Raw genomic sequence first — 25,681 nt, 5'->3', positions numbered from 1 at the left:
AAATATAATGGTAAAATGATGCTGTTCTCTTTTATACAAATAAGGGCAATGAGATTTTCATATAAAGGGCTCGCTTTGCTTTACCTTCCTAATATTGTTCTTTACATGGAATTCTGTTCCAGCTGCAGCCATGAAAAATAATGTTCTTTTTGAGCTTTGTCTTGTACTTGTTGAAACAGTTGTAAGACTATAAGCACTGTAAAAAAAAAAAAATGATGCATGACCAAGTGCAAGAATGGGAAAATCTCGTTGTCACATTAATTATCTATTGACAGAAGATATACAGTAGGTGATGCAATGGCTTTGGATGTTCTTGTCTTTATTACCTCTTGGGGGAAAAGTTCAGATCATGAGATGAGTTTGGTGATCTTGAGTGGACATTTGTCCTCATCACAAAACAACCTCATAATTCAGCACAATGTAACAAAATTGGAGAGCTCAGATTGAGGAGGCTTAGGACCAGGAACACCAAGGAGTAATAAATCAGGCTAGAGGTGCAGGGCAATGCCGCTTGGGGTGACTTTCACAGCATCTGTGAGACAATGCCATCCCCATTACAAATCATTTTGCAAGGCAGACATCCTAAGGAGGAGCACATATTTGAAGGGACAGGTCAAGTTAGAAAGTGCGCTAAAAGAGAGGCTGATCAGAAGTGGTCTGAGACACTACTCTGTCCAAATGCCATTCAATTGTCTGAGAACAGAGATTTTAATACTGTTTGAAAGACGCATTCTGTAATTTCACATTTCCTTTACTAATTTTTAGGGATTTCTTAGAGACATAGACAAGAAGCAGTGTGCATGATACACACTCATATAAATAAGACATCCTAAGGGGGTGTCTAAATATATCTGCTATCGTAAGTATATTTAAATGAATGATATTAATATAGTTGTCTATGCTAGAAAATTATGTTGCTAGTTTTAGTTGCTAGTACAAAATCAGGCAAGTATTTGTGTACTCCTATAGCTAACTGTAAACTTTGTCTAATTTACAGGAACTGAATTGCTGGTTTTCAGTGTAATTTTTAACAGCTGATGTCATCATCTCAGTATCTCCATTTGAGATGGCTGCAGCAGGTGCCTTTGCTGTCACTACAGAGACAAGAAAGCCCAATGACAGCTATTTTGCTTATCACAGATATCACAGTCTGGCCCACAGAGAGCGTAACATTCAATCTGGGAGAAGACATTGATACTGCTGTAGAATGTAAATCATGACTACGAGAAATTAAACTCTGCTGAGGGCCATCGTTTGCTTGTTTTCCTGTCATCTGCCACAATACAGGGAGGGATCAAATGTTTAAGAAAGGATCAGGCTGAAAGACAGACAGAAACATGAATTATATAGTGGACAAAAAGGAGGAGAATTCCCTCTTTTCATTCTAGCCATATGTTCATATAATTCAGCTTTAAAATATTCTTCTTCCTTGTTTGTGTTTTTGTTTGTTTATTTGTTTTCTTGCTGTAAACAAACAAACAAAAATCAATAATTTGTAAATGCATCAGCCTGTTAATACTGTACATGAACTGACAATGTGAGGGAACACAGAATGTTCCTGTGTTTAAGTCCTAAGGCCTATATGCATAACATGTGAAAAAGGAAAATTTAAGCACCGAAAAATTCCACCTTGACTTATAGCCTTCTCCAGAGGTAGTTACTTCACAACTAGATTCAACTTGTGATCTGCCAAAATTGGGAAGAATGGTAATTAAATGCCATATATTATATATTTGTGATAGATGCTATAGATACATTTGCAAAGTGTTTTATTTTATTTTATTTTATTTTATTTTATTTTATTTTATTTTATTTTATTATTTATTATTAGCTGGCTTTAATTATAAAGGAAGTAAACTGAGCTATGGTCCAACTGCAACGCAGTCTGTCAGTGGAGTAAGTTATAGCTGCCACCTTCATGGGGCTGTAGGCAACATAGCAAAATAAAATGATCAGTTTCCTTCTTCAGATTTTCCAGACATGGTTAGATGAGAGGCTAGTCAGAGACAGAAAAGTCTTAGAGCTGCTGTTTTTTAACTCTGTCAGCTAGGCTTGACAGCTAAATACAGCCTTCTGTGATGGAATCATAATGATTAATTAGGTAAAGCAGCTGCACCCAGCCTCTTGTGCAGTTATGACTTATGTTAGCCTCACTGACTATAACCTCCATCAGCTCTGCTCAATTAACTGAGGTTAAGTATTATAGATTATTGAGGAATTGGGTGATGGCAAATCAGAATGACATTCCTATTTTAAAAATAAAGGATGGTCAGGTGTTTCAGAGACAAGATTCAACACCAAGCATTTACAACACCATTCTGCCATAGTTAGGAGGTAGACTGATCATTAACAATGGGGTTCATCCTATCTGCTCTTAGCTATCAAAAAGTTAGCCCTAGACACAAGTTGCACTTCAGGGAGCAACATAAAAGAGCTGGAAAGAGGCAGCCATTTTAGGCAGTGATTTGTCAAACGCTATCTATCCAAGTTAGACAGAACAAATCACCCTAGGAACCTCTCTGCTTACTAACTAAGGGACTCAATAACTGGGTGTCATACTCAGCTTCTATATGACTAAACTGGAGCGAGATAAAACCAGACCTTTCTGCCCAATAGATACTCAGACACCTGAAGTTGCATGCAGAAAATGTAACAGAAGGTCCTCAGAGGGTCTCATTCTTTTTGAAATTCCTAACTTATTACCAGATATCTTTTAAAATCTGGCATGTGTAGGTTAGCTATGGGGATACTGAGAATGTGGAGATTTCATGGGCTTGGTACACATAAATATGACTACGTAAGCTGTACTGTTACATTCTTAAAATGATTCTTACTACGGCTTCAGATCACATCAGCCAGCACTTGCCTAACCAGTTGCTGAGCATGATGCAGAACCCAGCACACTCCAGGGACCATTTCCAACAGCAGTGTGTGTATGGTAACCCTGCCATAAAGGCTGACAGTTTAATAGTATGGAAAGATATCGTTCCATGCCAGATGACCTTAATGCCAGATAATGGGTATGTTTAATTTACAAATTCATTTGAGGCTTAATCTTAGACTGTATCTATGCCCTTTTGCAACTTTTTTGATATTTCAAGCTGACTAGAAACAGGCTACCCCTAAAACTACAACTCAAAGCCAGTATTGATATAGTAAGTCCCTCAGTAGTGTGGGTGAAATAATAACCAATATTAAATGTTTTTCAATTGACTCAAAGCTTAGGCATCTGCCTGAAAAGGACCAATGAACATCCCTCAAGGCTTCTCAGGATCGTAATTTCTATGGTCTCTTACATGTGGAACGACTGCTTCATTCCCCTCTGTGCAGTGTGCAGTATTGGAACAGTCACAGATGTTCCTCTTGTTATTTATAGTCTCAAAGCCACCATCTGTTCAGTGTAGCCTCCTGTTGTCTCTCCACCAATACTTAGCTCATAAACTCTTTGGGCAAGCACATCTCTGTCTTTAGGAGCTTTACCTAAAATGTCTGTGTCAATACAGGTAAAATAATAGTAGTAATTATAGTAGAGTAGATGCAGTCTTCAGTTGTTGGAGGCAGGGATCAGGATATACACCTAAATGCTTATATCTGCTTATATTTCTCTAAAATAATCTTTCCAAAGATCATCTATATAGCCACATATTATCTAACTATACACATTGAAGTGATACCTTTGATGGAAAATTTCTGACAAGTCAAAATAAATCACTGTTTTTTCTTGAATGGAAGAGAAAGTAGAGAATAAAACACCAGATTTTAATGAACTGATTTTTTTCATGAAACCATAACCCTTTCATACTTAACTGACCAAAACAAATCAACTCCCCCCCCCCCCCCCCCCCCTTCCCCCAGGTTCCTCTAAAATATATTTAATTTGTCCAAACTCTGAAAAATAGTCAAAGAATAAAAGAGAAAAAAAATGAACATTTACTAAGGAATACATTTTTTTTTCTAAGAATATATTAAGTAGAACAGACACAAATGACGCTGACTACAAGCATAGCTTCATGGAATTCATGATCTTTATTTTTTGACAAAATGTATGCATGATTTACTTGTAAAATTTATAAATAAAGTCAATATTAAAAGAAGTCTGGAAAAAAAGTAAATGAGACTGTATTCTACTTCATGCCAGCTTTAAAAAGGAATATTTAAAAGACCTGTCCAACTAATCAATCAAATGATTCACTTGGATGGTCATGGACAGTGAAAGACAGTGACTGTCATGATGCAATTCTGTAGTAAGTCGAGGGCTGAATGCTACATTGCAGACGCTATGGTGGGACAGAGTTGCACCACTTTGGGAAGTGTTTTTTGTGCACTCCTTGGTGGGCTGCATGAGTATGGCCAATCCACTGTGTGTCTGTAGGACAATGTACCTCTGCTAGCCAGTTCTGATGAGTAAGTAGAAGAGATGGATCTATAACCCTGCAGCCTTCTGGATGGCTAGTGTGGGACTTGTGCTATGCTTGCCAACCCTTCCTGCTAAATGGAAAGAACATGGCCAGGATAGGGCTCTACAGGGTTAAAATTGTGAGCCCCCAGTGTTTCCCCTGGTCCCAGCTCACACACACAGACACAGACTGAGCACAGTCTAAACCTAAACCTACATGTGAATGCAAAGCTGAAGGTCAAATCCTAAAGTTCTTAAACAGTCAAAATGTCCATTGAAATGAATGTTAATCATTCCCAGGATGAAGAAATGACCCATGCATGGACAGAGAGGAGGCAATACGTGCATCCCTTACTCTAGAAATGGTAGAAGCTGTTCTGTCCTGGATGCTGGCTCAATTCCTAGCCTTTGAAGACCAGCCAGGGACCACAGGGAAAAAGCACAGTATTTTCTCCAGTCAGATGTGGAGAGAGAGGATGAGAGGGTGTGCTAAGTGACTTGCTATATAATACAGAGGAGCCACAGGGCAACCATGAATTGGACCTTCAAGGAGCTACTTCTGCATGAGGGCTGAAGGGAAGAAACTCCAGGACCTGGTCTGGAAGATGCTGTGTCAATGCTGCCTTTTCAAACTGTTACAGGTTACTGTGGTCAGCTCCTGAGGGGTGGCTCATGAGGAACTGCCATCAAGTTGTACTTTCCTTTTTTTTCTTCAGGGATCCTTTCAGCTTCCGCCACAGACTATCCTTCCTCTTCATCTTCTTCTCTGCCATGGGCAGTGAGGACTCTTTCCTTCGGATTTCCCTCACTAGTCCATGAAAGACATCATCAACGTAGAAGCGAAGGGCAGCAGAAGTCTCAAAAAAGGAGCAGGAGTATTCTCTGGCTAAGCTCATTCCTTCTTCAGTCGAGACCTACAAGGAAAAAAAAAAAAGTCTCTAAATATCACCTAATTCACAGAGCATGAACCAACAGGAGGCCATAAAAGTATATCTAGTCTGACTTTTTGGGTACCACTAGATTGGCACTCCTAAAGCAAATCACCAACCCTTAGTTTAACAGGAAAATATTCTATTATTATTACATAGATAAGATTCAAGTCTGAAATGATTGGATGGAATCCATGTTTGAACAGAGCATACTGACAATATTCATATACTTGGATATATTATTTCCCTAATTCTGATGTGCCATTTTTTCCAAGTATTTCCTCTCTTTAGTGCAGTAATCCTCTAAGGCTTGGGAGCATTGGTTCCTTTATTCTACAGACTAAAACTGATGGTCAAAAAGACTTCAGTAGAAATATGGTCCTAGAAAACGCCTGTTCAGCACTCATCTAATCCTGAAGGGAATTTGACTTGAAACTGAAAGCACGTCAGTTTTCATACCCTCAGATTTTTCAGTCACAAGAATTTCTGAGCATGTTTTTAAGTGCTCTGGTCTTGACAGACCCGTAATCCTATCACTTAGCTCATGCCTGAGCCATATGAAGATCCAAAATCTATTTACTTTTCAGATCATCTTCCTTAAGTGGTCTCATGTACTTACTATTCTCAGAGAACATTGAGGAAATATATCTTTGTTTCTTTGAGGAACTATAAGGGGAAGAATCTCCATGAATTTAGAAGGAATCAAGGCAGCTCTTTTTCATTTGCCTGAATTTTCAAACAGGGATCTAACTCCTAAAATTTCCATACTAGCGACCTCTTGCCCACCAGCCTGCTAATTCCATAGGAAAGGTGCACAGCATGCTGATTACTGGTCTAATTGTATAGTCTGACTGTGTGGTCTAGATAGAGTTTAAATGCTTACCACAAGGAGTAATGAATGCCTACTACCTACCTATATTTTGCACTTTTGGAGACTTATACAGTAACATGTAGCAAGTCTTCAGCAAAATAAAGAAGAAACCCTATTAGCTAGCTAAATTTTAGGCTAGCTTACCAGCCAATAGAATATCCTTTCTTTTCAGTATTCAGACATAAAACTATATGGATGAAATGTACAGAACATATTAAAGTTTTAGGTGACAAAATCTAGCTTTTGTTTTTATTTGTGTTCACATAACATGATTTATTCAAGTAACTTTCCAACCATCTGGATTTAAAAAAAAAAAAAAAAAAAAAAAAGTAGTTTAAGTAGTTTGAGACAGCCTTGTGAAAATCTACATCAGCCTAGGTTATGAAAAAATATCAGTTGCTACTGTCTGCCACAGGACTAATCTAGTTTTATTTCTTATTTCTACCTTTATGCTCCCAAAATGTCATTTATATTTATTAGGGAAATAAACCCTTATGTTTCAAGATATAAACAAACTCTCTCATACCTACCATGAGGAGAATGTCCTTTTATGATCAGCTTATGACACTACCTTATTGCATTTTGTATATTTATCTGTAAAGCTGGACACAGTGAGAAACAGGATTTTGCATGAAACAAAACACCAGTTCATTCCAGCCTGGAAGAAATCTGCACCTAGCATGTACCCATATAACACAGACCACAGAATTTCTGCCCATTACCTTTGCATCAAGTCACAGACTTTGTAATATCAGTAGGTCATACCTCTGTGTTATAGATTTAATCTTAATTTAATTAAGAATATTGTAAGGCTAAGCAGGGAGGTTGTATGCCAACCTGAATAATACTCACTGACACAATGAAAGATTGTTATCGCTTTCCAACTGCTATAATTGCCAACCTTTAGCAAAAGGAGATGGGTAGCAATATGGTCCTTGTTTTTCTCTGGGCAGCTGTGTAAGCAAAATGTGTGATTCAATACGTCTTTTGGGCACCATTGAGAAATTGACTGTCTGGATAGGAGACTACCCTGGTCTATTTTGGACTTTTTAATCTTTTTTTTTTTTTTTTTCTCTTGCTATGCCTTGTTTGAGTTGAAGGAGGATTTATTTTATATTTTTTTATATATTTATTTAGAGACACTGCAGTTCTAAGCAAACCTTTACACAGAGCTGTAGTTTCAGTGAAGATTTTATACATTCATTACTGAAAAGGAAAAAATAAAAATAAAAAAATGCTTATAAATCGAAACATCCATATGATAAAAGAATGGTAAGGTTGTACATATAATTATGGTACAAACACGGCACTACTCAAATATCAGAAACTGCCTTTTCTTTTGCTCCATAATTTTCCAGTCTTTGCCCATCTAATTCATCTTTCTTTTCATGTTTGTCTTTCCTAGGATCAAAATATGTGTTTTCTCCCACCTGCAAGGAAGAAAATTTGCAGGGAAGACATGTTATGTTCTGTAATGAAACAAGTCTACTATAAGCTGTGAGAACTGGAGAATACTGAGGAGAAATAAAATGTGCAGAAAAACTTCTTCCCATCCTCTCTGTGGCTGGAGGCTTGTAACTTGGCCGAATTTCACTGGATTTCTCTAAAAAGCAACAAAACTTTGGTTTTGGACTCACAGTTTCCTGCCAAATTGTGGAGACAACATTAAAGATATTAATGGAAATAGTTAATTTCAAAGCATAGTATTTGTCCTAAATCTTGCCCTCAGGAACTGATTAACTACTTTGATGAAATTTTATGAAGTAATTCAGCACGAGGAAGACACCCGGCACAAATAGTTTCAGGACATTTAGTCAAAGTTTTTCAGCTTCAAGGCTGAAAACAGGCTTCTCAGAAATCTAATGCTGTCATAATTACCACTACCACTTCCAGCACCAGTGAAAATATAGACATACTAATTTAATTAATCTGTTTTCTGAAAAAAACTGCAAACACAGACAGGTGTCTAGAGGAAAAATACACATTCATCTTTCTGTTTGTAATTTGGTCCAGAGGCTAGCCACCTATGGAATGAAAAACAAGGGACAAAGCTCTTGATGAGGTCACCTAATTCCAGGGATTTACCTCGTTCCCATCTTATTGCCAGAAGAGAAACTATATCATAGAAATCCAGCTCAGATCTGCACAGCTTGGGGACTTGTTGACAAATTGCAGCTTGTGCAGATCTGTATCACCAGACGACGTGATCTGTCAGCATGACACGGACAGGTGGGTCAGGGAGCAAGGTCATTCTATTGAACATATATCTGGGAAGCAGAGCTTTATATCTCATTTTTAGAGTAACCCTCTGTGATTGAATCTGGCATTGTTTCTTGGAGTACAATTCTGGTTATATTGATTCCAGTTTAGATTGTTCCTTTGCTGGTAAACTGAAGAAGGGAATGAATGGGGAAGGCTGATGTAGTAAAGATAATGAAAGATGAAGATTTCAGAGCTGGCAAAAGCTTCCTGAATCCAAATTTCATTTAAAAACTGTGAATCTGGGGTGGTGTGTGGATCAGGACTTAGAGAAGCAGGGCGTGAAGCTTGTTGTGTAACTGAAGAGCAAGATCCCCCAGGACAAGTCCATGAAATGGGCAGTGGGGCCTCACAGATGCACATGAGCCCTGGTAAAACAGACTTTTCATGTTTTCCCTGAAAAGTGCATGGTTCTAAGCATCCAGCTGGGTGCATGTGATTTGAGAGGGAAGATAAAGCTGTTGTAGCAGCATTTGAACTGTGGATAGCACAGAGGACTGTAGGCTGAACTGGGGAGTTTTTCATCGCTGGATGGCTCAGGGCAGCTGGAACGCAGCACAGCTTCATCCAGATAAGAAGTATTCACTGGCTACAAACAGCATTTTATAACATTAAGATTCTGTTTGTGGCTTTTGCAAACCTCCCCTGGAAAATTACAAGTGAGATTAAATGCAGTGCTGACAGCCTGTGAAAGCCATGATGGATGAGCTGCCATCTTTAAGACAGCCTGTTTCCCACTAAGGTCAACTCCTACACAGCCAAAAGGAGAGCACAAAGCCACAGGGGCTGGAAGGTGGGTGGGGAGGCACTGGCAATCACGGGCCCCCATATGCAGAACATGAAGATATCTGGATCTGAGGAGGAAAGAGCGAAAACTAAACAGATCAATAGTCTACCTCTGCTCTTGGACTGTCATTAGCTGGAAAATCTCCCTCTGAATCAGATTGTTTTGTGTTTAGCTCTGCCTCTCCTTTGGTCAAGACAGAAAAGAAGCATCTCAAAGCAGATTCTTTGACCAAGATTGTATTATTAGCAGAATCAACAGTATCAGCTTGGGTGAGCCAGTGGTCGTCTTCATGCAGGTAAGCAATGTGTTTCCACTTGAACATCTCATCCCTGCAACAGCATCTTCTGCTTGAGATGGCTTTTGGAGATTCCCCCTGTGACTGGCAGCTCCTGGTTGCCATGGAGAGCTCTGCAGGTGGAATGCCACGGGCTGCAATGATTCTCCTAAGTTTTCATTAGGCTTCCACCCTGGTAGCCCTCATTAACTTTGCAATGGGAAACAGAGTGGTAATTATAGACCAAAAAAATTTGTTCTGAGAGTGCTTTTTCCTGGAGACATGCAGTTTTGATCACTAATCAGAGACAGAATAGGACACACGTTGGTGAATACGGTGCTCATCTAAGTCCCACTGAGGCTAATAGAAAGAACTCCAGTGGTTTTTGATCAAGCTCTGCATGGACAGTATTTTTGACAGGCAATTACTTATGTGAGCGATAAACAAAATGTAACAGGTTAGAAACACAGGTAGGGAAGCAGCATCCTGAGCAAACCTGTTTGTACCATAGCAAGTTAAGAGGGAGGTAAGAAGCCAGGAGTGCTCTGAATGATGTCTAGGAAAGATCAGTGTCATCTCTGGGTGTCTCAGCCATATGGGAATTTTTCTATTTCCCAACACACCCTGTTCCAAACTCCAAGCAACCACATGCCAGGTTGTGTATCAGTACCTGGATATCCTTTTGGAGAGAGGAAGACAATCTACAAGAATCCATAGAAATATTCACATCCCTTCCCAATATTATCTATTCCCTCAGCATATTAGAACAAACTAAATAACCTTTTGGTATGGATATAAACCTATAACATGCCATGGAAAAAGAAGCTGAAGAAATCAAAGGTCTTGCCAATATCCTGGGTCTGCAATAAACAGATCTGCCAAGAGAAAAATAATCTCATGGGTCTAGAAAGTAAGAAATGCTACTCCAGACAACAAAAAGTGAAAAATGGGTTCTGCCTATCTGACATGAATGATAATTTTACTGATCCCAGCTCTGACCACTGAGCTTGTGCTGAAGGCACTCCCACAAAGCAACTGTGAGATTTCTTCTTAATGATCAGCAACAACCAGGACTGCTTAATTTTCACCATTCTCAGTTCATCAATGTGGCTAAGGTACCAGGAAAAAATAGGTGGTCCCTGGCTACCTGGCACAGATGAACATCAGAGACTTACCCAGTATTCTGGACAGGGACAAGCTCTGGGTTTTGCTAGGTAGGACTGGATCCAACACAGGTTGAAGTGAGTGTTCCTGTGTTGCCACCACCCTTTCCTAAAGAACAAGTGCTTTCACTGTAAGCATTTCCTTCCTGTTTCAAAAAGCAAGCAGTCCAACGGATTAGCCCCAAAGCAGGTCTATTATACGTTTGCCATTTATTTTTTTCCACTGACAAGTGTTGTATCAACAACCATGGTGGCAGTGACTTTCCACAGGATGGTTTACGGATCTTTCCATGTGCGAAATGCTATTGTTCAGGTCAAAGCTCAAATACTTAGATATTACAACAGTGGCTTTGGTTTGAAAACCTGAACAGTGCCAGCAGGAACAGAAAAATCAATCTTTCTGTCATTTTAAGACAAGCATTACTGTTGTTATTTGTTCACATAATTTTTTTTTTTTTTTTAAATAAGAAAATAAAAAATGATTCAAGCACTTTTACCCTTCTCCTCTTTCTTCAGATATTTACATTTATAAACTGCCAATCAGAGTCTTGCCACTCAACAATGACATCCCTGAAAGGAGGAGAAAACAACAAGATCAAGTGGAAATCAATTCAGGATGAAAAAAATTTTTGGAGACTAGGCTTTGTGAGTAACTAGTTATTTCCTGTTTGTGACCAGACATTCAATATGACCATGTGTCAGGTCTAAACAAATGTGCAGTAAATGCAAAAGTAAAACAATAAAATACCTGGTGTTAAATATTCCAGTTTCCATCTTCCTCAACCCAAACATTCTGTATTGTTTCAGGATTTTAAACTGAACTTAAGTGTGAATTATTGCTTAAAAATGGAACATTGAAACTTTTCCAACTGCCAAGATAAAAATTAAACTTTTTAACCTTTATGTATGGTCACATTTGCAAATATATACACTGCAGTTACCGATTTGATTTGCCCAAGACTTCACAGCTAGTTTCAGCTGACATAAACCAGCATTTTTCACTCAGCAGATATGTGCACCTGAGTTTTTTTCTCAGTCCCTAAGGAACAGACACCTCTTTTCAGCAACCTGAGCAGTAAATAACAACACACTGCAGACACCTGAGAGGAGAATTTGATGTCAACACCATTACTCTTAAAACCATTTGGAAATCTTCAGAAGTAATTAGTTGAACAAACCTCACTCTGACTTCATGGCAGGCAATTCTGCACGCTCAGCTTTGCTGGCTTTCTAGATTACAAGGCTAGATGAGATAAAGCAACCATACAATTCATCATTATTGTGAGGGTATTGAAATGTGTTCAGTTTGGTCTCATGTGTCTCATAAGTTTTCCACGTTTTTCTTTCTACCTCACCACTCTGATACTTTTTACTGTTTTCAGAATTACCGCTGTTCAAATGGCCAAGAGGGTAGACCTCATTAGCAGCCTGTGGCCAAGGAAAAGATGTGTTCTTGCTGTCTGAATTTATGCCCTGATGGACTGGATGGCATGGAAATACCTTGTGGCACAGGACTAAGACATCTCATGACCTCATCTGTTCCCACCTCTGAAAAAGACTTCCATTATAGATGTTCACATATTCTTTCCCTTCCCCTTTTAGCCTGGCCTTTGCATTTGGAGAGGAAGGAAAACATGGCTTTAGCAGTGAAGAAAATAATAGATTGTCTGTGGCTTCTGTGGTAAGCTTTGGGGCTTATTTTTAGGGGATGGAAGATGGAGAAAGTGGGATTGTAAAACTAAGTTTGCATGTTTTTACAGAAAACTTTATAACAGTCTCAAAGAAAAACAAGTTTATAGACAAAACAGGACACACTCATCTGTCCCAAATTACCAACTTTCCACCTAGTTAGTTACAAAAGTGGGATATGAAACACAACCCTCACTTCATCGTTCTGAACCAGGAAGATACACAATGAAACACAAATTCTTGAGGGCTATTTACCACTCTTAGATTAGACAGACATTTTCTGAGTTGCTAAGATCACTGCTATGACCTTACATGAAATCTCTTATGCTATTACTAGCTATTTCATTAAATGCATCACTCTTAGACTTTTTCGTATGAAAAATTTCCAGATCAAATTCTAATTCAAACTTGCACAATTTATTAAGGTTTTTATCACAAGCTTTGTGAAGAAGATTATTACCCAGCACTGATTTCTGTCCATTCTTTCTCCCCTTTTGAAGAGATTAAATTATTATTACTATTATTATTGTTGTTGTTGTTGTTGTTGTTGTTGTTATTGTTATTGTTATTATTATTATTATTATTATTATTATTATTATTATTAATCATTGGATTCATTGGACGTAAAGTGGAAGTTATGCCTCCAAGTAATTTGCCATCTTCTTTTGGTCAAATGTTGCTTTGAGTAAAGAGAAATATTCTTCACGAAGTTGCTTAGTCATGAAGCAAGCAAAACACATGAGGCTCCTAGGTCTGTGGTTCACACCTTCTGCTAATTTTACCTCACTATTTCACAGATTTAATGCCAAATAATTAAACCATGCTCTCATTTCATGTAAAAATCACTACAGAACTAGGGTGCTGTCTGCAGGTTAGACTCTGAAGTTGTTCTTCTCAACGACAGACTGTAATCTTTTGCCTTTATCTTGTCAAAAGCAAGACTGATGAGTGAGTTAAGGCATCTTTATACCAGGAAATGTTTCTAGAAAGATGGCCTCGGGAGCTGACTGAATTGGATACTCAAAGCCACATGATCTTGCATCAGTCAGCAATAGCTCTGGGTCTAATTTGAAGAGAATCTGGAAGTGTTAAATCCTTAGCATCAGTCTTCAGGATGAACAAGTACGGGTCAATTGCTCAAAGCATTTTTCAGAGATCTGACAATTTTCTAAATTGTCCATCATCTTTAAAGGTACTCTGATTGCAATGCTCAGTTGAAGGCAGAGGGTCAAAAGATGGTTGCAAAAAGAGGATGTTTCTACATCAGTTGTTTTTTTTGTTTGTTTGTTTTTTTTTTTTTTTTTTTGCTTGTTTGTTTGTTTTTTCAGGGAAAAAATCAAGGGATTAATTGCATTTTTAAGTTCACAAGAAAGGAAAATTTTCATATATTTTAAGCAAAAACAAAACATTCCAAAACTTTTTCAATTGTCATCTGCTAACAACAGAGGGTTACTCCCCTCCAAAATAATAATAAAAAAAGCTAAAAGAGGCTGCAAATGTTGCTTAATTGTACTTTTTAGACCTTAAAAAAAAAAAAAAAAAAAAAAAAAGTTACTAGTATTGAATTCTTATTTCAACACTGAAAGTGATTTCTATTGTTTTGAGAGCACAGGTTAACTATGAGCTCAGTACAGACAGCCCACATATGTATGTGTCTATATGCTGGCGTAGGCCATTGTCATTTATGTGTTAGAAATTCAAATTTCACTAGTCATTTGAATTCAATTCTTCATTAGGACTTGGGTATTGAGCAGACTGAGTACTGACTAAATCTCCGTAAAACCTAGTAACCTATGAAAACCTCTCTGTCATTATAATTTGAAAATGCTTGCAGGCAGACAGTGAACACCATGCTGTTCCCAGCAGTGAGAAGAAAATCTCTCTCCACCTCCATGCAATCGTCATCTCTTGTGATTTGACGATTCTGTCCAGGCTACTGAAGTGGGTATGCCACTGAAAGGAGACAGAGAGACTTTTTAATGTATTTGGACTGCAACACAATTTATTTATTTATTTATTTGTTTCTGAGGCCATTTGCTGAAATAAGCAAGCATTGCGAATGTATAGGGTATCCAAGTGCCTTATGGACAACCTACAGAACAATGTTCTCTTTTTTGACCTATTACCTGGGTTGATTTTCAAAAAAAAGATGCTCAGTACAATAAGAGGGGGATGTTATATCTGCAAATAGGAGTGGTGGTTTGTTGTTTAATTTTCCTGGAACATGTAATTAATTTTGAGGGTTTAGAAATTTTGAAGTTTATTGGGAAGGTTTGTCAGACCATCTCATTAAGGAGAATACTTGCACAGTATCTTTATTAAACTAATGACATTGATCTTCCCCATGTCAATAGTAGTTCAGCCAAAATATTACACTTTTGCAGAATATGAATAGACTGAAAAAGAATTCATTGAAGTTTCACTGGAGTGATCCTTTTCAGCTCCTTTCTTATGTGCTGAAAGGAGCTCATGTGTGAGCAAAGGGTCTTTTCTTGGTCACAGGAGTATTGAAAGAGAGAGTCCCATGACATAGGAGCCTTAAAGTGGGAATGACAACTGTATAAGGAGCATCCACTTTCCTCCATCTTGTGATTTGCCAGCATGGACAAGGCAGAATAGAATACTCAGTCTGAAGAACTGCAAAGGGGCAACAACGTGAAATGAATGTGTTGAGGGTGGAAAATTAAAAATCTTAAATGGCCAGTGGGTGGGAAGAGCTGCAAGAATGCATTTAGCTAATTAGACATAACAAAGTTTCTTACTGCCTGCTAACCTAACTCAAATTACCTCACTTTTGCTTCAGGCTAAGAACATGCACTTGGATAGTTTCCGTGGTAACTTGTTCGTGCATCTTGTGCTGTTGGCAACCTCCCCATTCATCAGGCGGTTTCTTTGGATAACTCTTCTGTGTTTGCTGCCTCTGGGTTTTGAATTTTACTCAGAAGACCAAGCACCTTAAAAGAGAGTAACAGCTAACAGCTAGCAGAATCTTAATTTTGTTGAAAAGAGCCTCCAACTTCCTTGAATACATTCTCAAGACATCTTGGAGTCTTTCCTGATAGAAACCTAAGGAATGATGATGCTCTACAATCAATCAATAGCATTTTTTGTTTGTTTATTTGTCTCCTAGAATCTTAATTTTTGACTGAGAAGACAGTTTGTTCATTTGGGATGCTAGCCCAAGTAGTTCATGTTTATTGCCACAGAGGAAAAGAAATCGTGAAGGGACAAGAAGAGAGAAACAGAGGAATCAAGGTAGAAGGAAGGTAAAGGGAAGGAAAACAAATTACATCTTTATTATGCTAGCTGCAGGGGTAAAATAAGAAAACAGACTCTTAACAAACAGAATGGCTGAAACTCCTTGCTAGAAGCATCTATTTAACCTCCTCTATCCATGATGTATCCATACAATTATGCAGACACTTTTTTGATGTATAAAAGAAGCTGTATTAATATGCCCTGGGAGCCCAAATTGTGATTATGGCTGAAAAACTCATATTGTTATCAAATATAATAGACTTTTTAGTCCTCCACTGAAAAATCTGTAGCACAGTTTACCTAGAGGCATGTGTAAACATGTGTCTATAGGCATAGACATGTACACATGCATTTGTTTACAAATGTGACTGGGGTCAGACCGAGCCTCTCTAATATAGCTGGCAGACAAGGTTGGCCTTACAGCAAAACCTGGATGTGGATGCTGACAAAACACTGCTCTGAAGAGTCCCTTTGGTACCAAGAGGCATTCAGCATTAGCTCCTCTGTAGATGATAGCTATTTTCTGAGATTTATTTCCTGTGTTTCAGGCAGCTAGCTAGTTCAAACCTGCAATCTTGCCAGACCTGGAAAAGGCACTGAAAAGCTGAAGAGACAATGTGTGTAGTGTGGATGCCACAAGCCAAGCTTCCCTCCTGCCTCTTCTAAAGATTTTTCCAGAAACTATGAGAGATAAAGTGGTGGGTCGTAACCTGGAGTACAATAAGCCAGTTGAACTGCTGCTTCTGTGTTCTCCCAGGCAGAAAAGATTGAAAATGAAGGACAGGAAACATATAACAGATAATTTAAGATAAATACATAAATAATTCTATGTGGGGGAAAGAGTTTTTGATGAAATGTTAACAGTGTTTTATCACTGATAATCATGGTGGCTGGTAAGTAAATCTGGAACTGGTGTAGATCACCAAGCAAAACCATGGTTCAGGCCACAGAAAGGACATGTGACATCTTTCCCCAGCCATACAGGTATAGCAGTGACAAATACATACAATATTTCATTTGATTTCTCTCAGGAAGCTTGCTTATAATTTACTATTTTATTTCTTTTTCCTTATATACATAAATAAACCTAGGTTTGGGGGAATAAAATTGCTGATACTAAAAACAACAGCTGGTGAAAAACAGCAAGTGCTTGAAGCCTTAACAGTTGCTGTCACTAGCAATTCGGGACATGTTATCACCCCGTTATTTTTTTACCCTTAGAAATAAAATGGGTGTTATTAAACGGTTTAGAAAACAACAACTGCCTGTGATAAAGTTTTGTTATGCTCAATGGAAGGAATATTAATAAGAGGATAGTTACGATATCTTTGAGCCAAGTTGGGCAGAAAAAGAATATGGATCTCATTTAGAACCATAGAATATCCTGAGTTGGAAGGGACCTGCAAGGATCATCAAGCCCAATTCCTGGCTCCACATAGGTGTACATAAAAAATACACCATATATCTGAAAGTGTTGTCCAAACACTTCTTGAACTCCTGCAGACTCGGTGCCATGACCACCTCCCTGGGGAGCCTGTTCCAGTGCCCGACCACTCTCTTGGGGAAGAGCCTTTCCCTAACACCCAGACTGACCCTCTCCTTGTCACAGCTCCATGACCACCTTCAGGTCCTTCGGAGAGAAAAGACCATTTCTGTGGCTGACACCAATTCAGACTGGAAGCAAATACATTCTGCTTAAAGTTATATTGAAATCAGAAAATCATAGCATAATTTAAGTTAGAAGAGATCTCTGTAAATCATCTGGTCTAAACTCCTGCTCATTGTGGGTCCACACAGAGCAGATTACTCAGGGCACTGAGCAATTGTGTTGAGTCATGTTTTTAGTACCCTCAAGGAAGGAAATCTGACAGTCTCTTTGGCTCTTGTTGCACTATTTAACCATTTGCATGGTGAAACAAACCTCCTCATATGTAATGACATTTTTTATCTTTTTTTTTTTTTTTTGTCATCCTTTCACTCATCCTTTTTTTTCTCATCCTTTCACTGTGCACCTCTGAGAAAAATCTGCCTTTGTCTTCAATCTACCTATTAGGTGGGTGAAGACAGCAAGATAGTTCCCCTTCGGTTCATCAGGCTGAGCACATCCACCAAATCAGATCTCTTAGGCTGTGCTGTTACTTTTTCTGCTCCATCCCCAAGTCTCTCTTGGGAGACCTCTGCTGAACTCACTCCAGTACATCAAGATATTTCTTCTTTGGGGTACTCCAGATGCATTCCTAGAAGTGCTGAATAAAGAGGAAGGACCACTTCCTTGGATCTACTGTCTACACCCTTATTCATACAACCCAGGATGCACATTGCCCTCTTCACTGCAAAGGCACATTGTTGGGTCATGGTCAACTCATTCTTCACCAGGACTTCTATGTCCGCTCCTTCAAAGCTTTCTCCCCAGTAGTGCCCAAATGGTACTGCTGCATGATGTTGTCCATCCCAGGTGCAGCACAACGTTCACTTTTGTTGGATTTCATGAGGTTCTTGTCAGACTATTTCTCCAGCCTGGCCATGTCCCTTCCATGTGCACCTGACCTGCAAACATTTCAGTATCATTCACAGACTTGATGAACTTTTGTCCCAGCATTTAATTGTTAACAAAGATACAAATAACTATTGCCTCAGCATCAACCTCTGAGGAATGTTGCTAGAAATTTGCTGTCTGATGGACTTTGTACTGCTCATCCCAACCCTTTAAGCCTGGTAGTCCCACCAAGTCTCTATTCAGCTTGTAGTCCACCTATCTAAACCATACTTTTCCTGTTTGGCTACAAGGACACTCTGAGAGACTGCATTAAATGTCTTGTTAGAATTAAGGTAAACATAATCCACATCTCACATCCACAGAGTCTGTCATCTGAAGGTGATCACAATCAGCACGTCAAGCATGATTTGTCCTTGGTAAATCCATGCTAGCTGTTCCCAGGCATCTTTTTGTCCTTCATGTGCCGGCATGTGACTTTTGGGAGGATTTGGATTTGCTTCAGAAATGTATCATCCTTTTTTTTCTTTTTTTTTTTTTTTTTTCTCTCCAATACAACTAATATTTTAAAAATATTTGGACATAATTGATTTAGCTTTAAACTACCTAGCTCGGGTATTAGTATTTAAAAATAGAGACATCAGCACAGCCTGTACAATACTATCTAAGAACCTGAGTGTGCACTCAACAGTTGTGTCCCCTGCACTTCAGCACTTCAACCTCACTGAATCTTCTTCCAAGGAATATACATGTAGATGAAGTTGCTGGACTGAGATAAATAGAATAACTCTGCCCCATGGATTTGGGTCACGACTTGAATTTACTGGTGGTGTTCTGCGATTTATTTATTTTTTTTCCTTAAGACAACATTTACGTATTAATAGCTTGATCTTCTTGATCTGATCTTCTTTTTTCCTTACTGATATTTTATTAATAAAAATTCCAATAGCCAAGTAGACCATATGTTATCAAGGAGGGCAGAATATGGCCTCAGGACCTCAGACAATGAAAGAGAGAGTAGAAGTATTCAATTCTCATACCATATGGGAAAAAACGTTGAACAAATAAAGCGAAATTACTGAAGCAAATGGAAACATTCCTATTACACCTCAGTTCAGGATCTAAAGAAACAGTTTGGTAGCAAGTAGTCATCCATCACTGAACAGGTGGTGTATCAGAGTACGAGAAATAAAAAAAAATAATAATAAAATAAAAAAAGGGCGGGGGGGGGGGGGCGGGGGTAGATAGTGAAGGAAGGGAACAGGGATGTTTTAAAGGGATCTAAAAGTGTATTTGTTTTTAATCCAGAATGACTGCACCTTTGCATATACATACAGCTTTGGACACTGAGACCCACCCATGAATAAGGTGGCTTGCTTCTGCTTTCCTATGTAGATTTGACATTTATGGCAATGGTTTCATTTCTCCAGCATCTCTTGTGAAAGATAAACTGTTTTGATCTATACCCACTATTCAATATTGCTTTTATTCTGGAACATGTGCTGAACTTTGCACTCCATAATCTGATGGCAGAGCACACTGCGTACTGCAGAAAAGCTGCACCTATGGGATGAGTAAATACCTTAAAACAAAAATTACACTACAGCTCATCCGCAATAGGATTTAACAGTTTTCAATTTCTCTGGTCTCTAAGGGATTAAGTGTCTGATGTTGCCTCATTTTCTTTCCTTTTACTACTGTTCTGTGCCTTTGTAAGTCATGTAGCCCTGTGAAATCAACAGCGTCACACACACAAAATACAAATGTTTAACTCCGCTCATCAGTTGTAATAATTTCCTTGTCTGCGGTAAGGATCTCTATCCTTTCACCTTTCTTGGGTACAACCAAAACAAAACTTTGCTGAGCTGGTGGTCAGCAGGCTGAGTGCATGGTTTACAGAAGGACATGAGATGTATAGCAGTGGCATTCTACTTGCAGATTGTACCTGGTATGAGCAAATGGATGGGCTGGAAAGGTTATAGCTGGAGTGGCACATAGCCACAGCTGAAACATTAATACTCCAGAATGTACAGCTATTTTTGATTCCCAGTGCAAGGAATCAAGTGAAATATGTCCCATATGGCATCTATTCCTACCCTTCTCTTCCCCTTCACTAACTAAAAATTTGCATCTTTATAGTTCTAGAGCAACGTTTTCAGATGTTTTAAGTTTTTCTGAATGTCTAAAAAATCAGAAGACAAAACAAAGAACAAGATGAATGAAGAATAATAAAATATTGAAAGAAAAATACATTTTGAAAGTATCCTATTATAGATTTTTTTGTTTGTTCATTTGACCTAGTAGGACTGGTGGTCATGAGTACACGAAAAGCTATGTTTAAAACTCTATTTTAATGCTCACTGGTACAAAAGGAGATGCAGCAGTGTACCTGTCAAAGCAGATGATATAAATGGAGAAAGAAAAAGAAAAAAACACAAGCTTTAGGCTAAACAATCTCTTTTTTTCAGGTCTAAATCAGAAGCTGCAAATTTCAAGTTAAAAATGATTAGGAGCAATTGCTCTAATTTTAACTTAATGAAATTAATTATTCACACACTGTAGAGAAATAGGTATCTCAGCACCTGGGGAGGATGTTCAGAAGAATGACGTAGATTCTTAAGAGATCCTTGTCATTATTTCAGTCCTTCAGTGCTTCTGGCAATGATAGTACATCATCCCCTTCAAAAACAGAAGGAAAACAAACCTTTTGCCCCACCTCATTCCCACTGAATGGCTGTTCTGGATAAATTCTGCTGTGGCAAGATGATCAGAAACCATCACTTATAAGCAAAACATGTTCCTTGCCACTTAATACCTATTTGATGTTATCCGTCATTGTTCTTAACTTTTAAATGATTCTTCCTCACAATTACTTATGTCACTGCTTATCAATATATGCACAGTATTTTTATCATCTACTTTCATTTACCTAGGCTAAAGAAATTTAGCTCTCTTTAATTTCCTCAGATAGGACCAGCCTGATATGTACTGTCTGCACCTGTTCCAATCTGAATTTGCCATCATCATCCATGAGTAACTAAAGCTAATCTTAGCTGATATTTCACTTGTATCTTCTATAATACCGTTGATAGTTCCATGTCTCTGTTGTACATATCACTCCAGATACCTCCTGAAGTGAGATTTATTTTATGCACAACTGCATGAGGTTTGTGGTTTATAATCACCCTGTAAGTGGGTGATATAACCCTGTAAGTGGCTGATATATCCAAGACTTTCCCTTCTGCCTTCCAGCTGATGTGTTATAGCAAACAGTCTTGCTATTAGTCCTTAAAGGCATGGCCTTGCACTTTTTACAATTACATTTAATTCCACTTCTATCACTCCTCTGGGTCACACAGCTTTTCCTCTACAATAATCTCGTCTCTTCGAAACAGAAAATGCTCCCACTTTGCGTTATCAGCAAATTTTGTTAGTATACTCCTGCATTTTTATGCCTAGGTCTTTAATGAAAATGTTAAAGATCAGCAAACCAAAAGGTAACACCTAATATTCTTAGGTGGTAGATCCAGTTCCAACTGGTGGGGTCAGAACCAAGCCCTTCCTTTCAAAAATGTTATTTAAATTTAAAATTGTGTGTGTGGATGTGTGTGCAATCCAGCTGTCTTTTTTTTTTTTTTTTTTTTTTTTTTTTTGTCAGTAAATCACACATCTCTATTGGTCCATCGCAACTTACCCACTTACCCATTTGTTACAGTTATACAGAATATAGTGGAGAAAAGGCTGACTTATGAAATGCTGGATTGTCCCTATTTTTATTAATGTGCAGTTATGACTTCCCAACTACATCGGGTTGAAAACATTCTAATGACATCACTTTCCATTCGAAAATACTGAGTTGACAGACACTAAATGCTCGATGGAAAGGAGCCACAAAGCCATGCTTCTCCAGACACCCCACTCTGTGAATTGCCTTTCATGCAGCTCCCAGTACGTGGGGGGCCCTGGTTCCTGACCTGCATCGGTTGGTGGCAGGGTTATAATTCCAATAATCCAATGCCTTGAGGTTTCTATATGAATTAACCACACAGACTTGCTTCTAAGTGCCATTTTTTGGAGACGGAGATAGAGCAGATGGGGATTTGTACAGACCAAATTGTTGGAAGCCTGAGATAGGGAGGAAAAACTAATGGAAAAAAAAAAAAAAAAAAAAAAAAAAGGTTGTGAAAGACAACCCTTTCTTTTGCGTGCTTCACATCGCCACCGGCCTTCTGATCTCCTCTCAGTGAACCGTATAGGCAGCAGTTGGAAAGATCAGATATACGCTCAGGGCAATCTGTCAGAAACTACTTTGTCACATTCCCCAACACTAAAACCTGTGGAAATAAAATCTGTGTGTTTAAAACTGTAACTGCCCCATATATAGCAGTACTACTCTTTTCACACAGAAAAAAAAAAAAAAAACACTGAACACGACTCCTACCCTGATGTCCTTTTTTTTTTTTTTAAATCACTAAAATATTAGCACTTATTTTTTATCTCCGTTAAGCATCTGTACATTGTTTGTTTGCCTGTGGCAACACAGTTGCCACAGTTTTTTATTTTGCTAAGAGATTATACAGATAAATGGTGTGGGGTTATTTATTTTTCTTTAAACTAAGTACTGAAGTTAAAAAAAAAAAAAAAAAAAAAAAAAAAAAAAAAAAACATATTTAAAGGATACATCAAAAATCATGGAAAGACAAGAAATTGTCTATTTTCCATTTTTTTATTATTATTTTTTTGTGTGTTATAATAATTCGACATACACATACAATATGCTATATACCACATCTCCTTTTAAGCTCAAAGTACTCTGCAGGTATACAATTAAGTTTTATATCAGCCTGTTGTATGGTAATTTTATAATACCTGTCAAATCCAGTGGTAAGTATAGAAAATAAATTTGGATAATGATGAACAGGTAGCAGGAAATATATATATATATATATATATATATACACATATATATTTCATAGAATCAAAGAATCACAGAATGATTTGGGTTGGAAGGGACCTTAAAGATCACCTAATTCCAACCCCCTGCCACGGGCAGAGACACCTCCCACCAGATCAGGTTGCCCAAAGCCCTGTCCAGCCTTGCCCTGAACACTTCCAGTGAGTTGTTGGAGTATTTTCTTTTCATAATTCAAACCTCAATTTGCATGGGTCACATGCTGGAATAAGCTTGGCATCTTGTCTGACTCTGTACCATGAAACCCCTCTGTACTGACAGAATTTGGCAGACATGGGCAGTTTTTGCAGGAAAGAAGCTAGGAATTATGATATGGTCAGGACTGAATTGTACTGGCAAGGCTGTAGCTGGGAAGTTTTCACAGGATTTCTCTAAACTTCTCTTGAGTACAGACATTTCAGTGTCTCAGTACTTCCATGAGGTCTAAACGCACTCACATCTTTTGAAAGATAAGTTTAAAAAGGATAAAGTCATTACCCAGGCAGTACAATCTCTGGGAAGTCCTCGCTATATGGTGCTCTTCCACAGTGTTCAGAGATTCATAAATGTCCTGGCTGACCAGTCTGCCTACTATGGTCTCAGTAATATAATTTCTTTCGTTTTGTTCTAGGAACGAGCAGGTTGTTAAAATAATTATCAAGTCTAGCCATCCTTCAGAATACCATGGCCTCTGAATAATGTAGTTTCACACTAATTTATGCAAGGTGAATTCAGCTCTGTGAGCATATCACTGCAATGCCCACTCATTACTGAAGTAAAATTTAACATACATTTTGAGGAGGTTAACTGCATTTTTCTCTCCTCTCCATGTATGGATACTTCCAAAACTGACTACCATGGTTTGGAAAAAATTCAGAGGATCACTGACAGGGACTAATTCTCCCAGGTCAGATACTACATCTTTTTGCTGTTGTTTTCTGTTTTTGAACAAAAGATACTTTCTAAATATTGCCTAAGAATCTTCCAAAATCTTCCCTACATGGATTTTTTTTTTTTTTTTTTGTCTTACATTTACTCATCAGTGACTTAGCTCTACAATTCTACTACTGACCTGTAATACTTAGAGCCAAGCCAGTAAGAAGTGCTTTTGAAAATCAAGCCTCATATCAGACATACATCATCATCAGAGTCACTTTAAAATCAATGACAGTCATCAGTCACGCAAAGAAAACCTAATCAACCAAACAAAGGTCAAAAAGACACTCACTCATAACTGGCCAGTTCCATGTGGTGTCATGCACATTGTTAAAAAAAAAAAAAAAATGATAGAAGCAATTAGGTAGCAACATTATGTCTTTTATCACAAAAGATTTTATCTTTACCACATATTCTTTTCATTTTGTGCACTCTGTGTGAAACATTCTGCCAAAGAGTTTTCATTTGCCTATTTCTTTTTCTCCCAGATATTTAGAGGTATAGAGCACAAGAAAAGAAAGAAAAGTAGAGCATCTTAGAGGTAATGTAGATTATCTCTGGAGCCGGCCTGCTAACATAGAAGTATGTGGTTCTCTATTTCTGCTTGCAAGTAATTATGGTTATCAGACAAAGCAGTCATCAAAAGGTGTTTTATGAACCATTGTGCTTATATAAAGCAAGCTGCTGCTTTGTCATTGAAAGAAATTCACAACCATCCATTTTAGATAACTAGTCAGGGTACGTTTCTTCACAGTCTGTCAGACTTGGAGACATCTCCCTCAAAGCAAAAGCATTTCTCTCCTGCAAAGGCAAATGTGGTGAATTCTGACCTCTAGCACTGTGCTTGCAGCAATAGTAATAATAATACCAATAACTAGCTCTTTCCACTGTTGTGTCTCTCACAGTTTTAGACTTATTAAGCCTCAAATTGCACCTTTTTATTTATGGGTGCCCCTGTTCAAAGGTGAAGAAATAGAAATAAAGAAAAACCATTCTTGGTTTTGCCAACTAGTCTCTTCAAGGCTGATTAGTGAGCAGGTAGAGAGGACTTCATGAAATGGCTTGCACAGGAGAGTATCCCCATTACCAAAAAATATCAAATGACAAGAATGACAAACTTTTTATTGCTAATGAAAATCAAAAAAGCTAAATGAACATAAAAGCTATGACAGGAAAGCCCCTGAGAAAGGGAACCAATTGACCATTTATTGGCTTCTGTAGAACATCTTGTAGTAGTTTTCTTTGTTGTTTTGTTTGTTTAAGAAATAACTTCTGTCTAGATCTATCCAAATAAATAAAATGGACCAGAGACCAATTTCTAATCTTTAGTTTATATAGCTAAACTTCATCCCTGAAAGAAATGTGCTTTGCCAATATTGGATAGCAGAAATAGCCTGTGGTGTCACTTCTCTCCAAGTTACCTGTGGATATCACATTGGAAGCTGCTGCTTCCCATGCTCCAATACTTCTGAGGGAGCATGCTAATGATTAAACAGCAGAAACTCTGGATCTGTGCTTGAGCCAATTCCTTGGCCCAAACCACACCAGAAGATACCTTGGCCTCTGTGTTATTATGCTTAACTGAGATAAGCAGTCATTCACGAAGTGGGGCCACAAAAACTTAGCTCCAAATTGATCCAAATGGGTCCATATCATAGGTATAGATCTGCTGAC

At 38.1% G+C, this 25,681-nt stretch overlaps 1 protein-coding gene across 2 annotated transcripts in view; it reads right to left on the bottom strand.

Annotated features, from left to right (window-relative positions):
* RIT2 (Ras like without CAAX 2) overlaps positions 1 to 25,681 on the bottom strand; it is a 207,613-nt gene that overhangs the window by 19,956 nt on the left and 161,976 nt on the right. Inside the window, exon 5 of one of the 2 annotated variants that reach the window (XM_040541739.1) lies at positions 4,050 to 5,310. The exons of the other annotated variant lie outside the window; for it this stretch is intronic. Coding sequence (XP_040397673.1) covers positions 5,083 to 5,310 — 228 coding nt within the window. The 3' untranslated portion in view covers positions 4,050 to 5,082. Of the gene's footprint in view, positions 1 to 4,049; positions 5,311 to 25,681 lie in introns of those variants that run through there. 2 annotated transcript variants of the gene reach the window in all.

The sequence above is a fragment of the Cygnus olor genome, chromosome Z, assembly GCF_009769625.2.
Source record: "Cygnus olor isolate bCygOlo1 chromosome Z, bCygOlo1.pri.v2, whole genome shotgun sequence".
NCBI classification, from domain to species: domain Eukaryota; kingdom Metazoa; phylum Chordata; class Aves; order Anseriformes; family Anatidae; genus Cygnus; species Cygnus olor.
The sequence above is the reverse complement of the archived record's forward strand: the minus strand, read 5'-3'. Positions and strand labels throughout refer to the sequence as shown.